The sequence below is a fragment of the Cuculus canorus genome, chromosome 13 (genome assembly GCF_017976375.1).
Source record: "Cuculus canorus isolate bCucCan1 chromosome 13, bCucCan1.pri, whole genome shotgun sequence".
Classification (NCBI taxonomy): domain Eukaryota; kingdom Metazoa; phylum Chordata; class Aves; order Cuculiformes; family Cuculidae; genus Cuculus; species Cuculus canorus.
This window is the reverse complement of record NC_071413.1, coordinates 11,828,630-11,853,641: the sequence shown is the minus strand read 5'-3', so window position 1 is coordinate 11,853,641 and position 25,012 is coordinate 11,828,630. Positions and strand designations below refer to the sequence as shown.

The window sequence follows — 25,012 nt, the reverse complement described above, 5'->3', positions numbered from 1 at the left end:
CATATACCATTATGCCCTTTCCTACGCTGGTAGCCCTTGTACACCATCACCCCTTCTCATACAGGGATAGCCCCTCTCATACACCAATAGTACCCCGTTCTCATACACCGTCACCTTCTCTCGTACACCATCACCCCCTTCTCATGCACTGTCACCTTCTCTCATGCACAGTCACCCCCCCCTCCCCCTACACTGGTTCCCTTTGTACACCATCACCCTTTCTCTTATAGGTTTATCCCTTTCTCATACTCAGGTACCCCCTCTCATACAACGGTACCCACTTCTCATACAAAGGTACCCCTTGTACACCATCACCCCTTCCCATACAGGGTTATCCCCTCTCATACACCACCACCTCCTTATCATACACCCGTAGGCCCTGTCCTACACTGTCACCCCCCTCTCCTACACCAGCACCCCTTGTACACCATCACTCCTTCGCATACAGGTTTATCCCCTCTCGTACACCACTCCCCCCCATATACCATTGCCCCCTTTTCAAACACCTGTACCCCTTTTCCTACACCATCACCTTCTCTCGTATACCATCACCCCCTTCTTATACACTGTCACCCCCCCTCGCGCACCCCAGACCCCTCTTGCCCACTGCCAGCTGCAAGTGCATTCCCCTAACATTGTTTCTGGGATGTTACAGATATTTCTGGGTGTTCCTGCCTTTCACACAGCTCCAAAGGAGGAGAGCGAAAGACAGCCTAGGTGCCATACTGGTATAGCCAACACTTCTGCAGGTGGAAAAACACATTACACAGAAAGGAGCAACATTCAGTAGTACAAGTTCTGGTCAGATTCAGTTTTATTTTTAGTGTTTTTATACTACAGGCTTAAAACATCTTTAATATAACACCAGCTAGAAAGTATCCAGCGTATTGCATGGAGGGCTTGCTTGCCGCTTCCCGCAGTTTTAGAACTGTGTATGAGAGGATTCTCTTTAGGAAGACTGAGGTGAAAGTTTTGGAATTAAAAACACTACATTTCAATTTGAGTTATTCCATGAGGTGGACAGTTTGCCAAGAAGAAGCCTTAGCACCACTTCCTGATGACAACCAAAGACTCTGGCTCCTTCCCTCCCCATCCCAGAACATGATGCTTTCTCCTCCAGGCTGGCACAGGGTGTCTGATGAGCACTACCCATGAGAAACCCAAAGACGGCAAGAAGCTGTAGGGTAAATCTGGGGTTTGAGTTGATACACTTAATTGCTTTGAAAATTAGAATCTGTACCTAAAAACTACCATCGAAAGCCAAGTGGAAACTGGTAGGACTTAAGCACAGCTTGGAATTGGAGAAAAATTGCCCTGAATAACCCTATTTTTCAAACCTCACACTCTTCAGTTATTCTGAGAATTACACACATACCAGAAAAAGGTAACTAGAAAATGACAAGCTGATGTTCCTCTTACATCAAAGACACCAAAAAAAAAAAGGTTCCAATTAATAAACTTTTTTTTTTTAAGACAACAGAGGGCCTAAGTCTATTAAAGGATTTCATATTATCCTTAAGATTAACAGAAAAAATATCAGTTCTGTTTTGTTGTTTTATTTTTAAAAGAACTAATTCTGCAAACCTCAATGATTTGTTCCACACTCAGGGTACATAAATGTAAACAAATTAGCAAGTTTTGTTGTATGGCTGAGGCTTATTAATTTAGAAGATTCCTCAGTAGCAACCTTAGTCCCCAGCAAATAAAGCCAGGACACAAAGCGGGTATAGCACCCCAAAGGCTTTAGATTAGGGAGCACACCAATAGAGTAGTTAAATGCAATAATCAAGAAAGGGGGGTAAATCCCCCCCACAGTGATTTTTTTAATCATGACTTTGAACTTTAACTCTTTTACTTACTAAAAATAGATATTTCCAGAAAAGGTTATTTAGAAACTTCATGCAGTTTCTAGCCGAATCAGCCATTCTTCAGGTAAATTCTGGAAGTGCCTCTCACTCTCCATCGGGGGGCAGGGAGGAGGGAAGAGGCCAATGCAATTTTCCTTAAAAGTGAAAAAAAAAAAAAAAATCACGTCAGAGGAGAAAGAAAAAGAATCCACACCAGGATTTTTGTCAAAAAAGAAACAAAACCGGGAGAAGGGATACTGAAATCCCCATCCATCTTTAAAAGCGGTGGAGGAATTTACGTGAGCACCTCACAACCCTGGGACCCTCTGTTGTGCTGAGGACGCGCAGCAGCCACAACTGTTCCAACAGCACACAGGTCATCACAATGTTATCTCTTTTCAGTCCACAAACAGTTTGATTTAAGCCTTTGCTATAAGAGTCATGCAAGGAGTTTCTGACACTCGGATTTGATAAAAAAAAAAAGGCGTCTTACCATATCCTTTTTGTGCACGTCTCACACTATGTTTTTATGTAGTCACTGAATTATGTCTGACAAAATGCCTCTCACAGAAAAAAGGAACTTATGAATATGACACAGAAACAAAATTAAATTAGAGTGAGTGGATTCAAATGCATGCTGTTTTTCCCAGAAGGTACAAAAGTTAATGGCTTGAATTTATTTGGAAATCAGAACAGAAAAACCCCACCACTCAAGGAAGAGCTTCTTCAAACAGAAAAGCCTGTTTCAGCCCTTGTGGAAAAACTTCAAAGTTCCTTAATTCGCTGTGATTGTCAGAGTTCTCAGTTTTTGCCAATTATCTTAACGCTATATATCTTAACAGTGTGGCCAGCACAAACTATATTTAGATTGTTTGCTCAATTCTTCTGTGCCAGAAAAGAACAACGACGCTATTTTCAATTACCATTACAATTGCCTAAATTTGAATTTGCAACAGTAAATGTAAGGCTAGACGTTTCTATGCAATCCTCTGGGAATGCTTTCACTGAAAATTACTTACTAAGGAAAGAGAACTTAAGTTCCAGCGCCTTTTTGGACGGTTGTTTTTTGCTAATATTCCACAAGACAGGCATTTCAATTATAATACTTAAACTACAAACAGATTTTAAATTAATTTGTTCTCTGACATAGTTCTCATTTTGTTAATTTTTCTGTGCTTGGATTTTTTTAATATTTTCCTCTCAAAACAGAAATGTAAAACCATGCCAAGTAGCGCTGGTTAAAGTTATTCTTGTTCCTCAAACATGACAATCTTTTAAAACAAAAAAACATACTGTGCAAAAAAATATCTTCAACACACACCACAAACCCCAAACAGTTAAACTCTCGACTATAATGTGGTGCACAGCCATCTTCTGAATGTCAAGGCATGACGTATGAAAAGTACTTCACAACAAATGCTTATTTAAATCTTGCCACTGGTTTCTTTTCATAGAGAGTAAAAATAAAAGCACATCACAATAACTCCTTATCTACACAGTTGGGGATTCAACATTCTGCGGGCTGCAGAGAGGCCAAAGCAGCAGCAAAAGCATCCTACTGCTTCTGACCAGGGTGGGGAGCACACAGCCTCCTCACGCTATTTACTTAACACCACAGACCCACTGAAATTCAGCACGTATTTTGGTATAAAAATCTCAACTCGGAGCCAGATTCTGTTGTGCTATGTGTCAGACAGGGTGACAAAGCTGCAATCCATATTTTCAAAGGACTGCCTTTTTTAATTGAACTACAGATGATGCCTTAGGGACCAGGATAAGCAAACAAATTCAGTTTTAGATACCTGTTTCAATACCAGTCTTATCTGAACTGATGATCACTTACATCTATTTAGCATCCACTCACTTGTGGTGCACACTGTCTAGATCAGTCCAATTTCAGCCACCCTCAAAGCTTCAAGAGTTGGCTTCACCTTCGTAGGCTGTCAAGGATCTCATCTTTATCTCAAGCTTACCCTAAAACTATTTAAATAAACCAGTGCCAAAAGAGCCTTCGAAACATTTAATTTGCACCACATCATCAAATATGATGCTGCCTTAATTTTCCCTAACTGTGTCAGAAAAACTTTTATGACCCAAATCCTACAGCTTAGCTCTTCTGTACTTTTTTTTAAGCTTAGTTCTAGGGCTCACTTTCCCCACACTTCTTTACATCACTGATAACTTACTTTGTCTTCCATAGACAGAAGTGTTCCATGCTTCTCCTGTTATCTTCTATCTCGACCCTCACAAACAGATTGTGATCTCTAAATTAATGAACAAAATGACCTCTCATTCAGTTCACAAGCCCTTCATTGGACACCAAAAGCAAGTTAAGCTGATGTCACAGCCAGGCAGGTGACAGAGCAAGATCTTTGTATTCAGAAAAATACAAGTATGGACATCAAAGTATGCAGCTGGCTAATTATTATCAGGTAACTACAATCACAGAAATATCACAGAAACCTCAAAGGAAGATGAGGGTTCAATTTTGCTACAGGCCACTGATAAGGGCAATAGACTTTGGCACAGATCTTACAACACAAGACCTCAGGAAATCACCCATGAAGTGTCACTGATGTTAGCGATGAGGTTAACAGGACAAGAACAACTTCCACGAGCTATACCTTACCTCTCCATCAACCCAAACATACCTGCTGAGCTGGAGACAGAGCCACCAGCTGGTCAGCGTTCACACTTTCACCAAATAGGCGACAAAAGTGCTCTGGGCTCCTCAGAAAAACAAAGGTGAAGGGATTGGTCCAGTTTTTGTATGTTAGGGTCTTAGCAGAAACTCACAAGAAACCAAGACACTTCCACATGTCCTCATTTCTCCTTTAGCTATTAGCCAGAAACAGCACGTGTATCAGAATACAGAAGCAAATACTTCTACTAAAAATCATACACTGCTGCAAGCAATATGGTCTGTATGATCACCTATCTTATGACACACCACTTTTATTTTTACTATATGGTAATCAGTTCATTGTCTGAAAAAAAAAAAATCCATGCATTCCTACTGATGGAAGAGTTTAAGATCTAAAAGACAGTCTTTGTCTTTTCACTTGAAGGAAGAAAACAGGGTTTGATTGATTATATTAAGAAAAGCAGATTTTCTAGTGGATGCCCTATCTTCTATATATTTATCTGCAACTTTCAGATTCATACTTGAATATGAAACACTTCTTCTCATTATTAACCTAAAGAAAAAAAAACTCTAAACAAAAAATAACATTGTTCTAACAGTCCCCAGGAAACAGATTCTTACTGCTACTCTCCATGCAAAATGTAAAGTCCTACACTTAGGACAGAGTAATCCCATGAAACAGAGTAGGCTCCTGAGGGAATTACTAAAGATCAGCTTTGGAGAGAAGGGGCTTATAAGAGGAGACGGAGCCAGACTCTCCTTGGTGGTGTGCAGTCAAAGGACAATGGGCACATTCTGCAGCAGGGAAAGTGCTACCCAGACAGTACAAGGGGGAAAGAAAAAAAAGCGTTCATAGCAAGGGCAGACAAGCACTGGAAAAGACCGTCCGGGCTGCGGGACTTGGAGATGCTCAAGGCCTAGCACAACGTATCAGATTCCGAAGTCTAGCTCCGAGCAGGGGACTAGACTGAGAGATCTCCAGCGGTCCTTTCCAACCCAGACCATCTTGCAATTCAATGAGAGCAGAACTTTGTGTGTGAGAGTGCTTCAAACAAATATTAATACCTTTTATCAGGTGAATATACTATCCTCAGCAAGTACAACTACACTGTGTAGTTTTATGCCATAATCCACCCAGCTATTCTTTCCTCAGCTGTTACACACCAGCCCTCTTCGCTGTCTTGCCCCTGTCAAATCCGAAGATAACCATTCAACCACTCTCAGCACTTCTCCTGGACTTCCCCAGGCCAGGCTCAATGGCCCTGGAGCCTTTCTGATCCCAATCCCACACTCTCACTCACTCATTTCATCAGCAGGCATCACATCGCACACCTCAGCCAGCTCTGGTACAGTAACAGCAATAACAGGACTTCCAGGCAGCACAGCTAATTAAACTCCTTTTTCACTTTCTCTTGAATCTGACAAAACACCATACATCAGGATTTCTTGACGTCAGACATTTGCAAGTCATCCCGTCAGTTCCTGAGCCTGCTTTCCAATCTGAGAGAATGAAATCTAACAAAAATCTAACAAATTTGGTCTGTGTAGTTCCATGCCTAACACCACAGGCAATATTTTGCCTGACACAAGATACTTGCGTTAACGCTGCATGTTGAGAGAAAAGGAGGGGGAAAAAGTCCCATTTCAAAAATCAGGATTAAAAAAAAGCTTTTGTGTTTGGTTGTGGGTTTTTTTCCTTAAAAAAACGTGTATAAGAATCTCATTCACATAAACAAAACCAAAGCTTTTGTTATATAGAAACTCACATACAATCTTCAGGAATCAGTAACATTTTTTGAAAATAGTTTCTGTATTTTTACAGCTTAAAAATCTCTATCACAAATATTTGAAAAAGATATTTTAAGCAATTATAAAGTTAATACTTCAGTATAAAAAAGTACTTTTTATTAGGTTTACTACTTCCCTGATTTCAAATTCATCCTGATGTAGAATTACAAGGAAAAAATTAAATGAGACTTGATTTCCAGAAATAACAATCAAAATAAAGGAAAAACAAGGAGTTGCATGCATGCGTAAAAACCTCTTAAACTGATTTCCACAGCAAAAAAACTATCATACTGAATTTATCCTAAATGAATCTCAAACAGTTTTCTCTTTGATAAATCCCATGAAGTAACAGATCCAAGTGCTGACAGTCATCTACACACTTGTCACATGCTTCTCTGGGGAAGCTTATCATAAGTGCCTGTGCAATTCTAGAAATAAGTAAGAGCAAATATGAACATTCTGCCCCTGCTTGATTGCCTGAAAAATATCTTGAGCTTTTAAAAGTTTTTTCTCAATCTGGCACATAACCAACAATATTCTGTAAATTACTTTTTCATGCAATCAAATTTTTCCACCAGGATATATGAGGATTTCTAAATGATGACAGTGGAGCTGTGAACAGACCTCAGGAGTGCCAAAGCCATTCTTATCGGCACTAACAATCTCAAAGTATGCTGTGTTTTTTTATGCTGATGTGACTTTCATATTGCACCCACCCAGAAGTATCAAAATACTGAACATAAAAATACGCAGTATTAACATGAAAGCAAAACCGCTTTGCTCAGTAAACTTCAGAAGTTCAAAACGGTTATATTTGTGGAAAACATTATTCAATAAGGGAAACCTTAATTTCAAGTTCCTCGATGTTTCAAGTTGGGGTTTTCCCTACTGTCTCCTGATATGCAATGAATCTTCTCAAATTCATCTTCACATTGTCAAGAACACACAGTTGATCTGTACTATATTGTCCTTTCCCTTCTTTTCGTATCTGTAAAAACAAAAACACATACTTTACTAATGGAGAAGTTTCTCCTATTAAATCACCTAAAGTTCATGGTAACTGTATATATGTCTTCTATCAAGGCATGCAACCCACACCCTTTGAGAACTCTGACATGTTCAGGTATGTACGTATTTTGTGAGCACAGTGCTTAGCTTTAAGACTATGGAAGTCACTCTTCGGGCTTCATCTGACTCAAGAAATAATATAATGAAGGTCATTCTTTATTTAAGACACTATAGTTTAGAAGTTCGGCCTTGTGATCTTTGAAAATACAGAATCCATGACCCATTTTAATTAACCAACAACAGAACAAAAATGTACACCTGTAACTAGAGCAAGCTAAAACCAGAAGATGTCAATGTAACTGAAGAAGGGACTTCTCTGCCATCAACTTAGCTGTTCTCCAGAGGCACCTGCAGGTTTTTTTTATACGGGTTTCAGAACAATACACCGATTTGGACGTCAATAATGCTGATGGTGTAATGCAAATGTTGCAATGCAGATGCTGCGTTGTTACCTTGACGGTTCCATAAACTGCAAGGTAAGTGTACTTGCTTTCCTCTGAAGTGAAATATCACAAATTCAATTATTGGTTTCCTTTTTAATTTGGTCCTCTTATAAAGACATACATTGCTGCTTAATTATCTGTTCTAGCAGCCCAAATCTCTAAGCTGTAACCCACATTGTGCCTTGAGACCCTGAGCTGGCTACATTTGATGCCTACCCTCATTTTGAACACTGGCTGAAATTCTTTCAGCGCTGGAAGCAACTTGATCTGTACCGCTGCCTTTTCTGCTTCTTTACCATCTGCAAATACATCAAAAAGTGCATCCAAGGCTTCACCTGCTACCACGAGAGAAGATTCCTTCAGAGCAACCTCGAGAAGAAATTTTCCAATCATCTGAAATAAGAGGAAAAAATAAAAAAGATTTTTCCAGTAATGCTTAAGAAAATTGAAAGTATCAATACCATTCTAGGCTTACAATGCGATGTTTGCTATTTTCACCTCTAGTGCTTCGGCTGTATCTTGTCCTTTTGCCAGGACGCTGCCAGAAATTCCAAGGATGCCCACTATATTCACTCTAACACTGGCATTGCGGCTGTGAATACCAGCTTCACATAAAGCCAAGAGCTGCTCGGGAGTCATACACTGTTTAGCAAGGGGTGGGGAAGAAGGAAGAAGAAAGCAGACAGTTATATTTATGTTTTCATGGGAATTTTCAAATGTGACATTTATATCATTTCCTTTTACAGAACACAGGCAAATTTAAAACAGAGAAATAGTCCTGTATTATTCAAATTACACAAATCTGAAAATTTAATCAGCAAGAGAACGGTTAAACTCTCCCTTTCAACCTCTTAGGATGTTTCTTCCAGAACATGACCAAGGCTATAATGAAACCGAAGGAAAAAGTTCTGAGCCCAAAGGGATTTTCACAAATTTACCCATCACAATAGCTACTTCCAACTCATTACAACTTACAGAAATCTTTTTTTTTTTTTCATTTTAAAGCGAGAAAGGACCAGCAGACCGTCTACTATTATGTCTTGTATATCAAACTATTATGCCTTGTATATCAAACTATTATGCCTCATTCCTACATTAAGTTCACTAATTCATGTCCAACCGAGATTCTAGGACAAGCTTCAACTAGACGACATCAGGAAATAAAGAATCTGCATTTCTACGCGCTGATTTACTAAATACATGTCATTATATCCATCTCCTAAAGATACAACCTGTGGCTTATTGTTATTTTGGTTTTGAAATACCTTTGATCTGTTTACAAGTTAGAGAGGAAATATAAAATATTCCTGTAAAATCCATAAAAATATAGAGTGAATGCATTTAAATCTGTTCTTTCAGTATTCACAATTGCTGAAACTCAGCACTTCATTTAAATGGTTTTGTTTGAAAAACTTTCCAGCACAATCTCACATGAATTTGAACCTACCAGAGCGTTTCAGTTTGAAAGCTTTTACCTGGGAGATGTTTTTCGATGCCATTGTTTGCAGGAGGGCCCTCAAAGCACTGGTTATGGCTTCCAGGAATTCTGTGTCTGTAGGGAATTCTGTCAAAGAATCGAACCCAGAAACAAAAGTTAAACAGGAAGGTGAAGGATACTAGAAGCAAAGAAATAAAAATTCCTTAGTCCCTTAACTGTTCCTCCAGGTACCACCACAAAGAGGAAAAGCTAGATTTTCAGTGACTCGGCTATGTAGGCTGTAACCATAGCGATTGGTTAGAATTCAGTATTAACTTTTTCTGGAGATTAGACCACAATTGCTTCTCATTTCCAGGCACATCCCTGGTTAAGACACTTGTGTGACCTAAGGCATGTACAAACCACTGCTGAAAGAACAGGGGCTTGAAAACTGGTGTCACATCGAAGCCATAATACAGGAACTGAGAAAACTAGAGAAGCTGTGTACTTTCTTCTAAGCAGGCTTTTTAGACACAAAAAAACTCTGGATTCTTTCCAGTTCATATAAAGAGAGTGTTTTCTAGTGGTTTAATAACCTTTCAGAAACGTATGATTCAAACACTGAATTATTCTTGTTTAACTACAAATTCATCAATACCAGCCGTCATCTTCAATACATGTTCTGCATTTCTTGAAGCTTTTCATTTTCCTCTAATGTGTTCTTATTTTCTAGACTACTCAAGATGCAGAAGCTTTCAATTATTTCCTGTGTACCTCCTCGTTTCCCACATAAACAACTAGATCTTTATGCCTCTCTTTCATCCTGTAAACCACAGAATTCCTTTTAACCACACAATGGTACATTATCAACTCTATCTGGCAGTTTCTATTATATTGCATTTTTAATTACTAAAAAACCCAGTATGTTAACAAAAATGGACATGGGCCATTTAAGTGTTTTATTATCACCCTCTGTCTTTAGCTTGCCACTCCTCCAGTTTAATCTAAGAACTTTTTGATTATTAAGAAGCATAACATGCGGACTCTGAAATCTTAAAACTCCTGCTATTCGAGCAAAAGATAAATATTTTACGTAAACTGCTTTGCACACATCTCCATATTTAGTTTCATTTCCTGCATTTTTTGAGCGCTACGCTCTCAGTAATAATGTTCCCACAGACCAATCACATGCTTTTAATGACATTGAGAAAAAAGTGTGGGTTTTTGCAGGCAGATGTATTTTCGAGCATTAATGCAGCGTCACTAGAACGAATAACAACTACATGCACTGCATTTAGGGCTACAAATGAAGAAGCCTGAAGGAAGGCAAGAAAACTGAGCTTCTCAAGCTTCTAAGAGACAAGAAATGATGAAGCCACGCATATGCTAGACTTCAACAGATCTCTCTTCAGAAAAATGTTTTCTGACAATTTTGAGAATTGGCAGGCTTTTCGAGCCTCTAAGAATATCTCTTAATTTTTGAAGAACCATCATCACTGACCTTAAAACAAAAAGCAGATTATCAGAATAGAATGAAAGAAGCAGCCCATCAGGGAACGACATCAGCAGCTTGGAACCATTACCTTCCTTCCTTCCTTTTTTTTTTTTTTTTTTTTTACCTTTTTTATATCTTGGTTCAACTTCTCTAGTGTCAATAACAGAGAGATCACAGTGTAAATGGTCCAACAGTGTTATTGGAACTATGCTGATCTGATGTTTAAGACTACAGGAGGCAGCTGGAAATGCTAACTACAGCGTATGTACACTAGACCATCCAATAATACTGCTACTAGCAGATGTATGGGGAAAACATCATAGTATCTCTACGAAACAACGTGCCTTGGAAGAACTACAGTGGATGCATTCCGTTGTTTTTAAAAAAAAAAAATCTAAAAATCACAGTAACAGTAAGCAGCTTTAATAGTTAATCGTAAAAACCTCTCATATTTTCTTATTACAAATGTATTTTCAATAAAGCTATGCAATGGTATGCATAAAAGCATGTCCAGGAGACAAGGCGGCTGCTCTCTTTCCTTCTGCAATAAGCATGTACATTCTGGAGATTTTTGCAACAAGCGCCTTTGCCATGATTTTGTAAGATTCCTAGAAAAAGTGACAGGAAACACTGTGCTAGATACCTTTTTTTCTCATGTTTATTTAAACTAGACAGCACATTTAAAAAGAAAATGTCCCATCTTCTTCATGGTTCGTCTGATTTATGAAAAGCTGCCATTATTACACACACGATGAAGCAAACGGTTCTGGTCTCACAGGGGCAGAAGTCATCCACTAACCTAGTGACTTTGTGTGCACACACAGATGTAAAGCATATTCTCGCATCAGGAGCACGCTGCTCAAGATACGATCGGGATAAACACATCTTATCAGGATACACCGTTTTGTCAGTGCATTTCCAAAATTCACTATCCTTATTTTGAAAGTCCAAAGGGATAAAATTAGTAATTAAATGGCATTAAAATTTAACAAGGTACATGGTTACCTTGTATCTATGACCAGCAAGCCCTCTTTACTAAAATATCTCACCTGTTTTTGAAAAGATTAGCTGCGAGAGATGCTGTGCAAGGGACTGAAGTGCTGAAGCTCCTCCAAGAGAATCCACATCTGACACTAACAAAATGCTATGAAGACAGGTTAAAGCTCTACACTGCACTGTGTTCAGTCTGAAACAAACCACAAAAAAATCCACTTAGGAGATGTCTCTGAAAAGAGATGTTGAAATACAAAGCATGACCTTGAATTAAATAAGGCTGCGATCCGGTGTGCGGTTTACACAAACATTTGTATCTCTTTATTCAAAGCCACATTATCAGATCTGCCACTGTCCAGATCCTAAAAGCAACCCAAAGATGTACCATCCCTTGAAGAATTCTAAAACAACTGAATAGACATGAAAAATAGCAAGAGAAACAATGAAATTCCTACTTTTTAATTAATGGTTTCCAAGATGGATTCTGTGTACAGATGTCTAGAGCAACATTGTTCGGAAAAGCAGTTTTTTCAAGAATCTGGGGAGTGAAAAAAGAACATTTTAGCAATAAACTTGGTTATTTTTTAGTGTTTGGAGGGAAGACTGAAATTTTAGCTTCAAACAGATACTTCAAACCACATATTTCAAAGCTTTCTACGTAGAAGTGTCTCACCTGCTAAAAATGCCAGAATCTTCCTCAATCACTCAAATGGTGCAATTATACACTGGGTTTAGCAGAGCATATTTAAGCATTCAACGGCACTGAACAAAAAGTGATCTTCTAGATCTCTGCTATTCTTGCTTATTTAGCTCTTTCTTCTTACAGATTCTGCTACAGAATTTTCAGAGAGCTGCAAGTCTAAAAGACCTTGCCACAAAACTTAGGCGGCTTGCTATTAAGTACAAAAAGCCTTGATTATTTGCACCTCTCACCTTGCCGTCTTGGGGCAGAATTCGACACAGCTGCTGAACTAACATAATAACTGATCCAGACTACAAACTTCATCTTTACAACCCCAAATAAGTATGTGCAAAACAACTCTGAAACAAGAACACTTCAATTCTTATCAGCGTCAAACAGCATACCTGAGACATTATGTATAAAACAGGGGGAAGAGGAACTTCCACTTTTTCAGTGCTGACTGTTGCCATTCACATGTTACTTTTACATCACTTAGCTAATATGGGAATCTGGCAGTCCTGCTTCTACTCAAAGTTTCGTTTCTTTTTGCAAGTGTCTTTTTCATGTCCAAAATACGGAATAATAATGTTTGTACTTTCAGAAAAGCCAAATTAAAAAAAACTAAACCAAACCAACCAACCAACAAAAAACCAACCAAAAAAACACCACACATTTCTGAAACACTTGAACCTTTATTCCCACTTATGTAAAGACATTACTCAGGTCAAGACAACTCATATAATGATGGTTCCAGTTCTAGGCCAAAAAAAGTGAAGCAAAACAGATTTTAGAAAATATTCCTTTTCTCTGGATAGACTGAGATAATTTGTTTGCCTAACCTGTGATACAAGTCAAGCACAAGGGAAAGACTGTACCATGTGTGGGAAATAAAAGACCATACCTTCTTTGGAATGAGGTTATTCAGAAACGCTGAGTTAACCTCATCAGAGAGGCACAGGGGTGACATTAGCAGCCCACCCCCCTCACTGTATGAGTTCTCCATAAACAAGTCACTCTCATCACTGCTGGAGAGTTCTTCCCATTCATCATCAGAGGGATCTGAGAACAGAAGACAGATTTGTAACAACACTCGGACAATAGGTGTCCTGCTTCTCAATTACACTTGGATCCACTTCTTGGCTTAGGAGTCTGAGCCCCTGGACTCTAAGAAAGTCCACACAAACCAAGTGCCATCAAGCCATGGTTCTAAATATTACGCTATTTTTATTTAAATTGATTTCTTTTAAAAAATTATTTATTTTAGATTCGAACAGGCAACAGTATTCTTACAAGAGGTTCTTCATACACAGGTACTCCATTCTCTGATAAACTATGCTTCACATAAAAACAACAAAAAAAAAAAGTACAGAAGAAACATTTCATAAAGCATTTACTAAGATTTTAACTTTGATCGTATCATTTTACTTTCTGAGGTAGATCCATGCCTACAACTACAGCAGTTTAAATTATTTACTAAGTGCAGTCAGTTTAAGGCAGCTTTTTTCTCTGGTAATACTGAAGCCACAGACAGATGTCCTCTGCCTGGGCACAGACTGGGCTGGATGAAGATTTTAGGGTCTCCACAGCAAAGTCAGATGAAAGGAAATGAAGACAGAAAAACAAGCCAAAGCGAGCCAGATCATCTGTCAGCCAATGCAGGCAAAATATTTTAATTAAATTAAACTAGGTTTATACTTACGTGGTTTACTCTACTAGAAGATGTGTAAGGGCAGACAAGACGAGAAGGGCTGAGGCAGTATTACCAACAGGCATTGCTACCATCAAATGAATAACCTGTCCAAGGCTTAAGATGGACTTGGCCTGACAAGCACAAGCTAAGTCCATCATTCATATTTAAACTGATATATCTACGTCCACAGGGTTTACACTGATTTATCTAAAGTTGTTTTAAACCTGGTTACATTTTAACTGGTGCGACACTGGTGTTTACCTAAGTCCTAAGTCTACGGGTTAGACTGATCCTCCTCGCTGACACGCGAAAGCTCTGCCTGTACACGTAGGTCAAGATATTTAACTACTGTGATGAAAAAAATGCATGTTCACCCCCAAGTAATCTTGTCTGCAAACACAGATTCACGCAAGATCTAGGTACTATGGTAACAGCCATGCACTTTTTCTGTGACAAAGGGTAAATTCATTCACTTAAAATAAAACAAGAAAGGTCTAAATGAATGCATTTCACCTGTACTGCACAGCAGCTTAAGAATTTATTTGAAGGTGATGACTACTGTTTATCCTAGGGAAAGTAACTCATCAGGTTGTGGCAATTTGATCACCCGGGCATCTTCTTTTGCCTATGGTAATAGCTAATTAATTCTACACCCATAATATGCTGCTGTTAATAGCCTTTGCATGAGAAAACAGCTGTCTTCCATACTTCACCAACCCACAGGAGCAACAAACATGAAAACAAAGCAGACATCCCCCATCAAGTTAGTCTCGTGCCTCTTCTAAAAAAAATTCCATCTGCATCTTTACCAAGCAAAGAAAACAACAATCTCCTTTGAAAACTAAATGCTAACGATACGAGCCAACCATGCAATTCAGCAGCAGCAATGACAACAGTCGTTTTACATTCACAGTGAGTGACCAGGGCAGAGCAGGAGCTCGGATTTAGAACATTAGCCCGTAACTAACATCAGGTTTCTCGTAATGTTCTTGGAAATACAGCAGCATTTCCAATGGCTATCCCATCCTAACTAGTGCTGGTAACACATGAACTACAGACTGGCCAGCAATGCTGGAGTCTCCTGCATTCCTCCCACATCCACATAAAGGGGAGAACACCCTGCTTCTTCCAAATGCCAGCCAGTTTTCAGTAAAACATTTCTCTTGCAAGCCTGGTTATTTCTCAAGAGTTCTGTGGCAAGCCGAGTGTTTCTATGAACTCAGCATAATGGCTAATGCTATTTTAGTCCTCAAATACCTTGAAAATTAAATTAATAGCTGCTTCTGGATTCCTCTTAATTTCTACAGACCATGTTTCTGTCTGCCCATGAATGCGTAAAGTACTGCAGTGAAATACAATACAATCGACCTTACATTACACTGAGTGAATGGCAGAATATGCAGCTTATCCACAAGAGATTTCCCAATTAAAGGGCAGAGCTTATGAATTAAAGCTCATTAGATGAGAAATGTAGTTATGAAAGGAGCTTCATATACTAGGCACAGAATTTCCTTGCGCTGTAAGAGAAAAAAAGTCACCATTGGGAATATCTGGGTATTACTGTGGATTTTATTAGAACCTGAAAGATTTGCTCAGGAAGTTCTCCTACACAATTACTTTTGCATCAGGCTTACAAACTGTAGTAGCAATTAAAGTGTTCAGGTTCAGGAGGTGCTTTGGGAAGGACTATTTTGTTTGGTTGTTCTTTAGTTTATGTGAACAGAATTTGAGAACCAGTTTTTGTTTTCCTGAAGATTAAGAGAAAAGCTATCAAAACCAAGTATCAGAGTTCACAGCAGATACAGAATATCTATTTCTCACTCCCCGGAGAATAACAGCCTTTCCTTCTCCTCCAAAAAATCTCAAAGCCAGAACTCTTAACAGCCTAAGAGCTGCATGCAAAATCTGTCCCTCCTTCTTTTGCAAAGTTTGCAGTATCAAAACTTAAAACTAAAAGAATTATCTGCTTAAATCCAGCAGATGCCCCTGTCCTGCAACAAGATTCACTCCCATATTGTATCAGACCACGCTCTTAACTCCACAAAGAATGTGCTTCGATACTTTTTTTAGGAAAAATCTCTTTGACACAAGTGCTTTTTTGTTCGTTTTTAAGAGCTGGCACACGTAGCATCAAGCAAAAAATATGTAAGCAACAACACCTACTTAAGAGAAAAAAACCACTTAAATTAGCAATAGAAATTACAATCCAATCTGCCCCCTAGAGGAGGGTATCAGGGACAAGAAGTCTGTGTGCATTCACCGTTAAAAGCTAAGAGCAAAGCTAAAAGCTAACGGCAAGCTAAACCTGACCTATTCCACAAACAAAATGCACCACAAGACTTGCCATAGAAGAGATTCCTACAAACCTTCACTGCAGCACATATTAACAATAATTTCCAGAGCAGTCTGCTGAGCCATCAGTAAAGCTGTCACTTCTTCCAGTTCCCACTTATCAGACTAAAAAAATAAAAACATGAACCAAATTTAATTAGGGGGAGCAATATTTCAGTGCAATTTAAAGTACCCAAGCTATCAGTTAAAAACGCAATCCAGCCATTTAATTTTTCTGTCCCATATTTCAGAACAGATTTTACTTGTCATAAACACCTGTACTAAAGCTGTAACAGAAAAGTTTACCTAATGTTAGCGATGGCCCTAACAGAAACATGTACCTTTGTTATGCTTCTTACATACACAATAGTGAATGAAACTGTTAACCTCTGAAGCATCTCCACTCACGACTGAATGATTACAACCATTAAAATACTCACTCACCTTATGCAGAAATCCAAACTTGCTGCATGAGCTACAGGGAGAAGAGTCAGCTAAACCTATGCCTTCCATTAGAGGCGAAAAATGGAAACACGCTATCCTGTTGCACTCTGCAACTTGATTTGAACGAGCTGTGCTGAAGTTCTCCGTGCTCATGTTTTAAGTTTTAGCTAAAACAGTCAAACTATTTGGGAGTTAGGATTAGTAATGCTTGTAGGTAGTTTGGCTAATGCCAAGTCAAGACCGGTCAGCTGCTCAGCGAAATGCACTGAGCTGTCCGAGAGCCATCCAGCCACACTTACTGGAAGTAGATCTGAAATGTCGTTTTCTCTCCCGACTTTTCCTTTTGGCATTTCTTCCATATCATCATCTTCATTCATAACACGGTTGTCTATATCATCACTCATGTTTTTACCCGTTTCTGCCTCTGCAGTAAGTTTTAATCTGTTTTTTTCAGTTTCATTCATACGAATAATCATTTCGCCAGCATCTATTGCTAATGCTTCTGAAAAAATCTTCAGGATTGCATTAACCATGCTTCCCAGGCTGCCTGGTGGAATGGTATTCTTGATATTCCAGATAGTACCTAAACATGAGATAGTTGAAATATAAAAATTATTCAAATATTCAATGTCCAGCTCTGTAATAGTCACACATTTTGCAAGGACACAGCCTCTGCTACTTAAAATATTCTTTGCTTATATTTCAGTATGAACACTCAAGTCTTATCTTTACAGACTTGTATATTTTCCTGTTTAGCATTTCATATACTCATCATTTGCACATCTTAAGCTCAAGTAAATCTCAGCATGTACGTATACAAAGAATATTTGTGTGGAGTGACCTTGGTGATGCTTTTTCTTTGTGATAACCAATCCACATGAATTAACCAGTGTCTAAGGATTCTCAAAACTAATTTATTACAATCTAGTATCAAAAATCAACGTGGTTGAGCATTTGAAGTAGAAAGAAGAAAGCAAGGTAGAGAATCCGAGTTAAAAATCTACACCTATTAAGAACAAAATTATTCCCATACTACTTATTATCGACTCACTTCATCATTGAAAACCAAACGAACAGTTAAGATGGGTTATCATGGCTACTGAATTCAGAATCAAGCACTTAACGGAGTATTAGAATTGGTTGCAAATATATGGTCATTCCAAAAGACAATCCCAAAAGGCAGAAATGACCTCATAACCATCCATATAGGCTTTGATAAGCGGGTGTCCTGGCTACAGCAGAGGAAAACCATGCCTTCTGTCCTTCCCACCCTCCTTTACTTGCCCACTACCCATCACAAAGCAACAAACGCCCTCCAGCATTGTACCTGCAATCAGTGTCCTCAGAAGGATATGCTTCATTGTGCTCTCTGGGCACAACATGACGATTTCCAATACTTTTTGTGCAGAAGCATTAAATGAAGAAAGAAGATCTGGATTATCTTCTGTCACTGCCTGCAAGCAGTTTGCTGCAGCAAACAACAATAGAGATAATTAACAAACCCAATAGCAGCTTTCACTCTCCTCATGAGCCAGCGTTTTCTTCCTGAAAGCTGAGTAATGAAACAGACACAAGAAAAAACATTTCCTGCAGCGTCATGTTGTGCTGATATGACACTGTCCCTCACAAGCTATGTTCAAGACGAAAAGACATTCTACAGCAAACCTGTACATAGAACAGGCAAGGGGAGTACCAAGTCAGACACAGAACTAGCTGCATTAATGTCACCTACTCAAAATTCAATTTCTCCATTGTATACTGATTAGGGACAACACCAAAATGCCTTGTGAGCACATACATCTGTAAGAACATTGTAATACTCTAATAACAATACTACTGATAAAACCACAATCAAAGTTGTAGAAGTTGTTTGGGTTTTGGTTTTTTTTTTTTTTCAGATGGACCATATCCTCTGCTCTAAAAATAAACTCTTCACTACCAAAACCAGAAAACAAAACCAGAAAACAAAACGAAAAACAAAGCCTCCGTCCTGAGCTTTCTTTCCACAAAATTTTTCCTCCATGTAACCACCAGTAAGCCATACTCTTCTGGACTGAAAACAAACACAACATATGTCAACTTCTCAATGACGCGCTGTTCAGAAAGGAATTCAAAGTCTTATATTCATTGTAAAGTTTAAATAATGCATAAAGCAGGTGCATTATGCAATGGATGCGACATCAAGATTATATTCATACAGCAAAGAAAAAAGAAGTATCTTTAAATCCCTATCTTCTCTTTTTACCACTTACCTACTGAAATAGCCAGATCCACATTTGTGGAAAATTTCTTTAAGTAATGTAACACAGCATCCAGACATCCTTCTTTATTGAATATGTATACTGCAGTATTGTTGCATTCACTAATACAAGAAAAAAGATCAATAAAACACTTTTCCCTGGAAAAAATTACTGTAACAGCATTTCAAAGAAAATGTACTCGCTGATATATTTTAAAAGCCTATCTAATAATTACACATTAGTCAAAGAGCTACCCTTTGTTATCAAGGTTATAATTAACTCTATATAAAACAGAGAAAAAGAGGCCGCAATACCCAGGACATCTTTGAGGAGCACTGGCTTCTGCCATTCGCCTCTTCACACACATTATTCAGAGTTTATTTGGGAGCCTGAGTACAGCCTTCTGCAGCCAGAACCAGTCAGAGTGTGAAAAGCAGCTTAAGCTGCGAGCCACAAGCCAGCCCAGGGCTTTCTGCAGCCACGGAAGACTTCATCCACAAACCCCACCAACAACGGGCTGGGCTGTTGCCTCTCACATCAATATCTATCTACTCCAAAAAATGACTGCTCTTAAAATTCAGAAGTGCAGGCTAAATCAATGCTAAATGTTTTTTAATTCATGTTAATTTAATCTACTTTAATTACCTAACAGCAGGATTTGTGTTTCTTCAAGCTTTCGTAGCTATTCCCCTTTTTAAACTAATGTATTGATACAAGACAAAGTCAAACTAACAAAGCTTGGGGACTAACTAGCTACAAAGGTCTTCAAAAATTTACTTTGGAAAATATTTTGTCTCAGCATCAACGTCAACTCCAATTTCATCAATACCAAACTCAGCAATGGAGCCAGCAGTTCATAGGCATTGCCACAAAGTTCAAATTACAGAATTTATAGCACACTTTTATAGTGTTTTATAGCACACAATGATTTTATTTTCTGTTCCAAACCTCTTATGCCTACAAAAGTGATAAAAAAATGTAACACAAAACATGGTTGAGTTACAAAAGGTCACATACTCTGTGCAAGGTGCTGAGCAAGCAGTTACTCTACTGGTCTAGATTCAAATCCTTAAAAAACCCAATTTACGAGTAAGGGCTCAATCCAGCAGCCACGTCAGACAGACAGCTGTAGGGGCAGCTCCACCGAAACACGGCACAGCACAAACCCAAATTCTGCCTGGACCAAAGCGTACAATGACGTGGAACTGTTAGAAAACGAAGATAAACACAAAATTCAAGGAGAATTTTTGGAACAGGTTTGTATCCCTTCAATGTTTATAGCCATTTCTATATTAATCCTGTTGCAATTGCTCTTCCTTCACCTGGTGTTTCCAGTGTAAACTAGTAATTGAACAATGCATATTCCTTACATAATTAACTAGATTTGTATCAACGCCTCAGTCACTAAGGGATAGTTTGTTCAAACATTTAATACTAACTTCTGGAATGACCTGCAGAAGGAGGAAGTAGTACAAAACCTCCTCATATAATTAAACTTTCTCCAGCTCCCATATCACAATAAATTTACAGGAAATGCAGACAAGACCCCACAACCCAAACTGCACACAGAAGACTATGACAGAAAACGTTCAGGAAACATCATCAGAACTTGGGATGGAAAACAAAGAGAAAAAACAAACTGCCACTCTCCTAAAAGCAATGATCAACATCGTGCACTGTTAGAATCCTTCACTTAAAAAGTAATTTATGGTAGAAGGGAAGTTATATTTCAGATGAGACAAGGGCTTGCCATTTATTAAACAAGGCACATGTAGGAGCAACACAATCAGAAATGAGAATCAACAACTGAATACATAATCACAGGCAAGGACAGTCATTTCCATCTCAATTACCATGCTCTTCAGGAACAATTTAATTCAGCTCTTTCAAAAGCTCAGTGTTTACACAGCACTTACCATACATTCCACAGCAAATTAACAGCCTCATTGGCTATGTCTTCAATATAATTTTTGTTCATGTCTCCGCATTTCTTTGGAGAGAGCTGGTTAGCATCTAGTCTAGTGCTACACTACAACCAAACAAGAGAACCAGGGTTGGGAAATAAACAAACCAAGAGAAAGCAAAAACTTAAAACATTAGCAGCAGAGTGAATGGAAAGATCTCTCGTGAAGTGTTTGTTACCAAGAAACCTGACTTAGTTTCCTGTTCTTTTATGAAAACTGGGCCACAATGGAATTAAATCATTGATAATTTTTCTCTCTTGTAGAAAGACTCTTACGGTACTTGTTTTACATCCAATAGTCTTCAGAAGCATTTTTCAACAAAGAAATACTTAGCAATTTTGGAACCTGAAAACCTGTTTCTTGCTAACAGTCTGTATGCAATTTTCAATAGTTCTTTCTAATCACAAAGATTAATTGAGCTAATATCTTGCTGTGCTTTACAATAAGACTATTACCCATATTTTAAAATGGGGAAGAAACATCCAGAAAATGATGGTGTTTCTCAAGGCTGCTCATACAAAGACAGCAGGTGACAGAGTTAAATGCAATTTCCAAACTGCACTGCAACACCTGGACCAAACAAAGAATAGATATTCAGTACAGAATACTCTACAATAGCAGTTAACTCCCCAAATGTAAATCCAAGCTTTCATTTAGACACAGTTATTTACCAAAAAATGTTCACTAGAATAATATTGCAACATCAATGTTGGATTGGGATCTTGGCTGAAAGAATACACTCATCTTGACTGACGTTCCAGATACCAAATATCCAGAGTATTTATGCAGAAATAATCCTAAGTAGCACACCTCACCATGTTAGCAGGACAGGAAGCAGAAGCACGTGGTATGAAATCTATAGTATAATTTTTGTACTATTAAACCTGCTGAAACATCCTTTTAGAAGATCTTTCAACTATCTTGACAATAGCTACAAAAAGTGAACTGTCTTTGAAAATCGAAAAATTCAATGGCTACGTCCGTTTTAGAATCAGAATAAAAATAAACAGACCTCTTTCAGAAGCGCAACAAGAGGTGTCATGATGTCTTTTGTCACCATGTCATCACAGACTTCAAATCCTCCACAAGCACTTAGATTTCTGTGGAAAAAAAATACTCTGGATCAGACACAGTACTTTCCAGGAATGTTTTAGAAAAACATATTTTTTACTCTTCGCTAAAGGTCATGATACTTCTGTTTTTAAACCAATCTGCTTAATCAGTAACTTCAGTCTTCTGCCTTTCTAACATAAAGGAATAACTTCGAAGTTAGTAAGGAAAAAAAAAATATTTTCACTTAATTCGTCTAGCCTAACTAGAAAACTTACCTGCACTAAAATATGACTTCTGTCAGGTATTACTCGGTGTAAGATACAACATGAATGTTAGTAAGTATTAGCATTACATTTTTTTCTACAAATAAAGCAAGCTGTAGGCATGATAGCAGAATACCAACTCAAAACGATGCTGTTCAATACTTTCAAGTTTCTCAAAAAGCCAGCCAGGTGCCTTCTCTAACCAGCCCACCGCTTCTGAGTATTTTGTTACTCAGAAACAAAATACCATGCTAACAGCATTGAACTTCTCTATATTTCTTCACACTACAGGGGAATGGGAGATGATGTGTTCCTTCTAATGCAAGGATGGAAAATAGTGCATTCCACTGGGAGTAGATAAGACAGTAGTCACAAACTTAAAGGCTGCTCTTGACATGAAAGTCTCCTGGCAGCCTACTGGAGTAAGAAAAGCCCCTCTCTAGGGACTCTGGCTGATGCAGGCACACTTACTCAAAAAGCAGTTGAAACAAGACAGGATGGCATTCAAGTTCACGGCTTTTACAAGCAAATACCATTTTCTTTACCATGCCAGGAGCACCCTGTTGGAACTGAATATTAACAACTGCTTACCGGAGAGCACCTGCAGCTGTCTCGCGAACAGCTAAGCTGTGATCCATCAGCAATGGTCCCAAACAACGGACAATGTCCCTCTGCAGAAAGGCTGGGATCACATGCTCCTGCTGCAGCAGCTTGGAAATACTGGCACAGGCAAACTCTCTCACTTCAGCACTGGGATGCTGCAGCTGTGGAGGCACAAACAGGGCAGATCAGGGGGAAAGAAAATGTAGCTGGAAGGTTTTGAGCAAAGAAACTGATCTGCCTTTCAGGTTACAGGCCCAGCACTGTAGCTCCTGAATGGAATCAAGAGCTTTTAAATTCCATGGAAGTTTATAAATCTTTGCTTAGATTACGAGTGTTAACAGCATGACTCGATAAATACTACTCTGGATGGTTCACAGGAGAACCATAGTTCAGACACAGATGTGACACTAGCTGGCACTGGAGAGACCGCATATCTACTTCTGATTACTGTGTTTTAAAAAAAATAGACAAAAGTGGGGGGGGAGAAAAACAATCAAGAAAGTATAACAGACAGAGTATAAGCCACAACCAACAAAAAGTGAAGAATCAAAGAATATGAAAACATGGCAGCCTTTAGAGTAAACCCATCTGCTTAAAGACAAGGAATAAGCATTCTCTACATCTACAAGACAACACTGACTTGCCTGTAACAGAGATATACATGAGAATGGCGAACCATAATAATAATAAAACAGCAGAAGTGCCTGTTCTGGAAAGTCATGGAGTTCATTGAAAACAAACATTCGCTGAACAGCTGAGTGGAACAGAGTGTGAGAAACACTTATTCACTGGTAAAATATTGAAATGGACAAAGTATTTGAAGCCAAGGCAATAATATTTTTATTATACAATTCAGTGTTGAATTGGATGCCCTTCTAAAAAAGGCATCCAATCTCACAAAAGCTGTGAGTATATGCACTAGTTCTGGACACAGAAGCATGTAAGTCCTCAAAGAATGTTTATTTCTTTAGGTTACCCAACCATGTCTGGAGACTTCCTTCAGGTTATCTCTTGATCTAAGTGAACTACATCTCACAAGACAACTAAGCACATCAATAAATTCTGGCAGCCCTAAGACAGGTTCTCTCTTGACCCAAAACAGCTTCATCTTAAATGACAATTCAGCATATCAATAAATTCTTGCAACTTTACGAGTTTCTTCTTTCAGGTTATTTATCCATGTCTGAAGATTGTCTGCACATTTTCTCTTGATACAAGACACATTTATATTACGAGACAATTAAACATACAAACCAGCTGCAGCAATACCGATCAATTACTTCTCACAGTGACGCAAACAAAGGGGATTTACTTACTTAAAGGAAAACATTTTCACTCCTGAAGCTAAAGTAACACGGGCAGAACGTTTAAAGTAGGGTTTAAAGTAGTTTCAACCTGCACTACTCAAACCAAAGGCAGAAAGGCGGCGTTTCCCAGGTTTTCCCTCCCCGCTGGCTCTCGGGCCGTGCGGCAGGGCTCGGGGCAGGGCTCCCCCCGCTCACCTTGTCCAGCAGCTCGGCGGGCGGCTCTCCCTCAGGGCCGCCGCCCCCCTCCTCGCGGCACGGCCCCGGCCCGGGCCCGGCGGGGGCGAAGGCGGCGCCGCGGAAGCGCCGCGCGCGGCTCTTGCCCATGGCTCGGCGCGCCCACGTGTGCGGTCACGTGATCGGCCACCTGATCGATCCCGCACCTGCGCGCCAGGCCTGTTCCGGGATGGGACGGAGCCGCCGCGGGGCCGCGGCAAACGCTCCAGCGCGGGGAGTGGGGGATGAGAGCATCGGCTGCGGCAGCGCTTACAGCGGGAGGGGCCTGCAGGGTGCGAGAGGGAAGGGCTCGCTCCGGTGTCGGTATTGAAGGAAGAGGTTATCTAACCTATGATATATTTGAATATTATGGATAGTTTTTGTGATTTTAGAACTATAGGATTATCTTGAATAAAAGCTTCTAGCTAGCCTGCGCCTGGATACTTACATTTAGAATCATAGAATCGTTACGGTTGGAGGGGACCTCAAAGCCCATCCGGTCCAACTCCCCGCTATGGGCAGGGACA

General features: G+C 39.2%; 1 protein-coding gene across 1 annotated transcript; it reads right to left on the bottom strand.

Annotated features, from left to right (window-relative positions):
* Positions 1-1,841: 1,841 nt before the first annotated feature.
* HEATR3 (HEAT repeat containing 3) lies at positions 1,842-24,628 on the bottom strand. Its single transcript, XM_054078688.1, has 16 exons — positions 24,468-24,628; positions 22,954-23,126; positions 22,059-22,146; positions 20,999-21,111; positions 19,095-19,204; positions 18,170-18,310; positions 17,142-17,425; positions 16,434-16,524; positions 13,279-13,436; positions 12,151-12,233; positions 11,752-11,888; positions 9,266-9,354; positions 8,289-8,432; positions 8,007-8,183; positions 7,124-7,267; positions 1,842-2,002 (listed from the first exon to the last, which is right to left on the bottom strand). Exons 1-15 carry the CDS (start codon positions 24,594-24,596, stop codon positions 7,148-7,150), a joined length of 2,037 nt encoding a protein of 678 aa, XP_053934663.1. The 5' UTR covers positions 24,597-24,628; the 3' UTR covers positions 1,842-2,002; positions 7,124-7,147.
* Between the last annotated feature and the right edge of the window lie 384 nt (positions 24,629-25,012).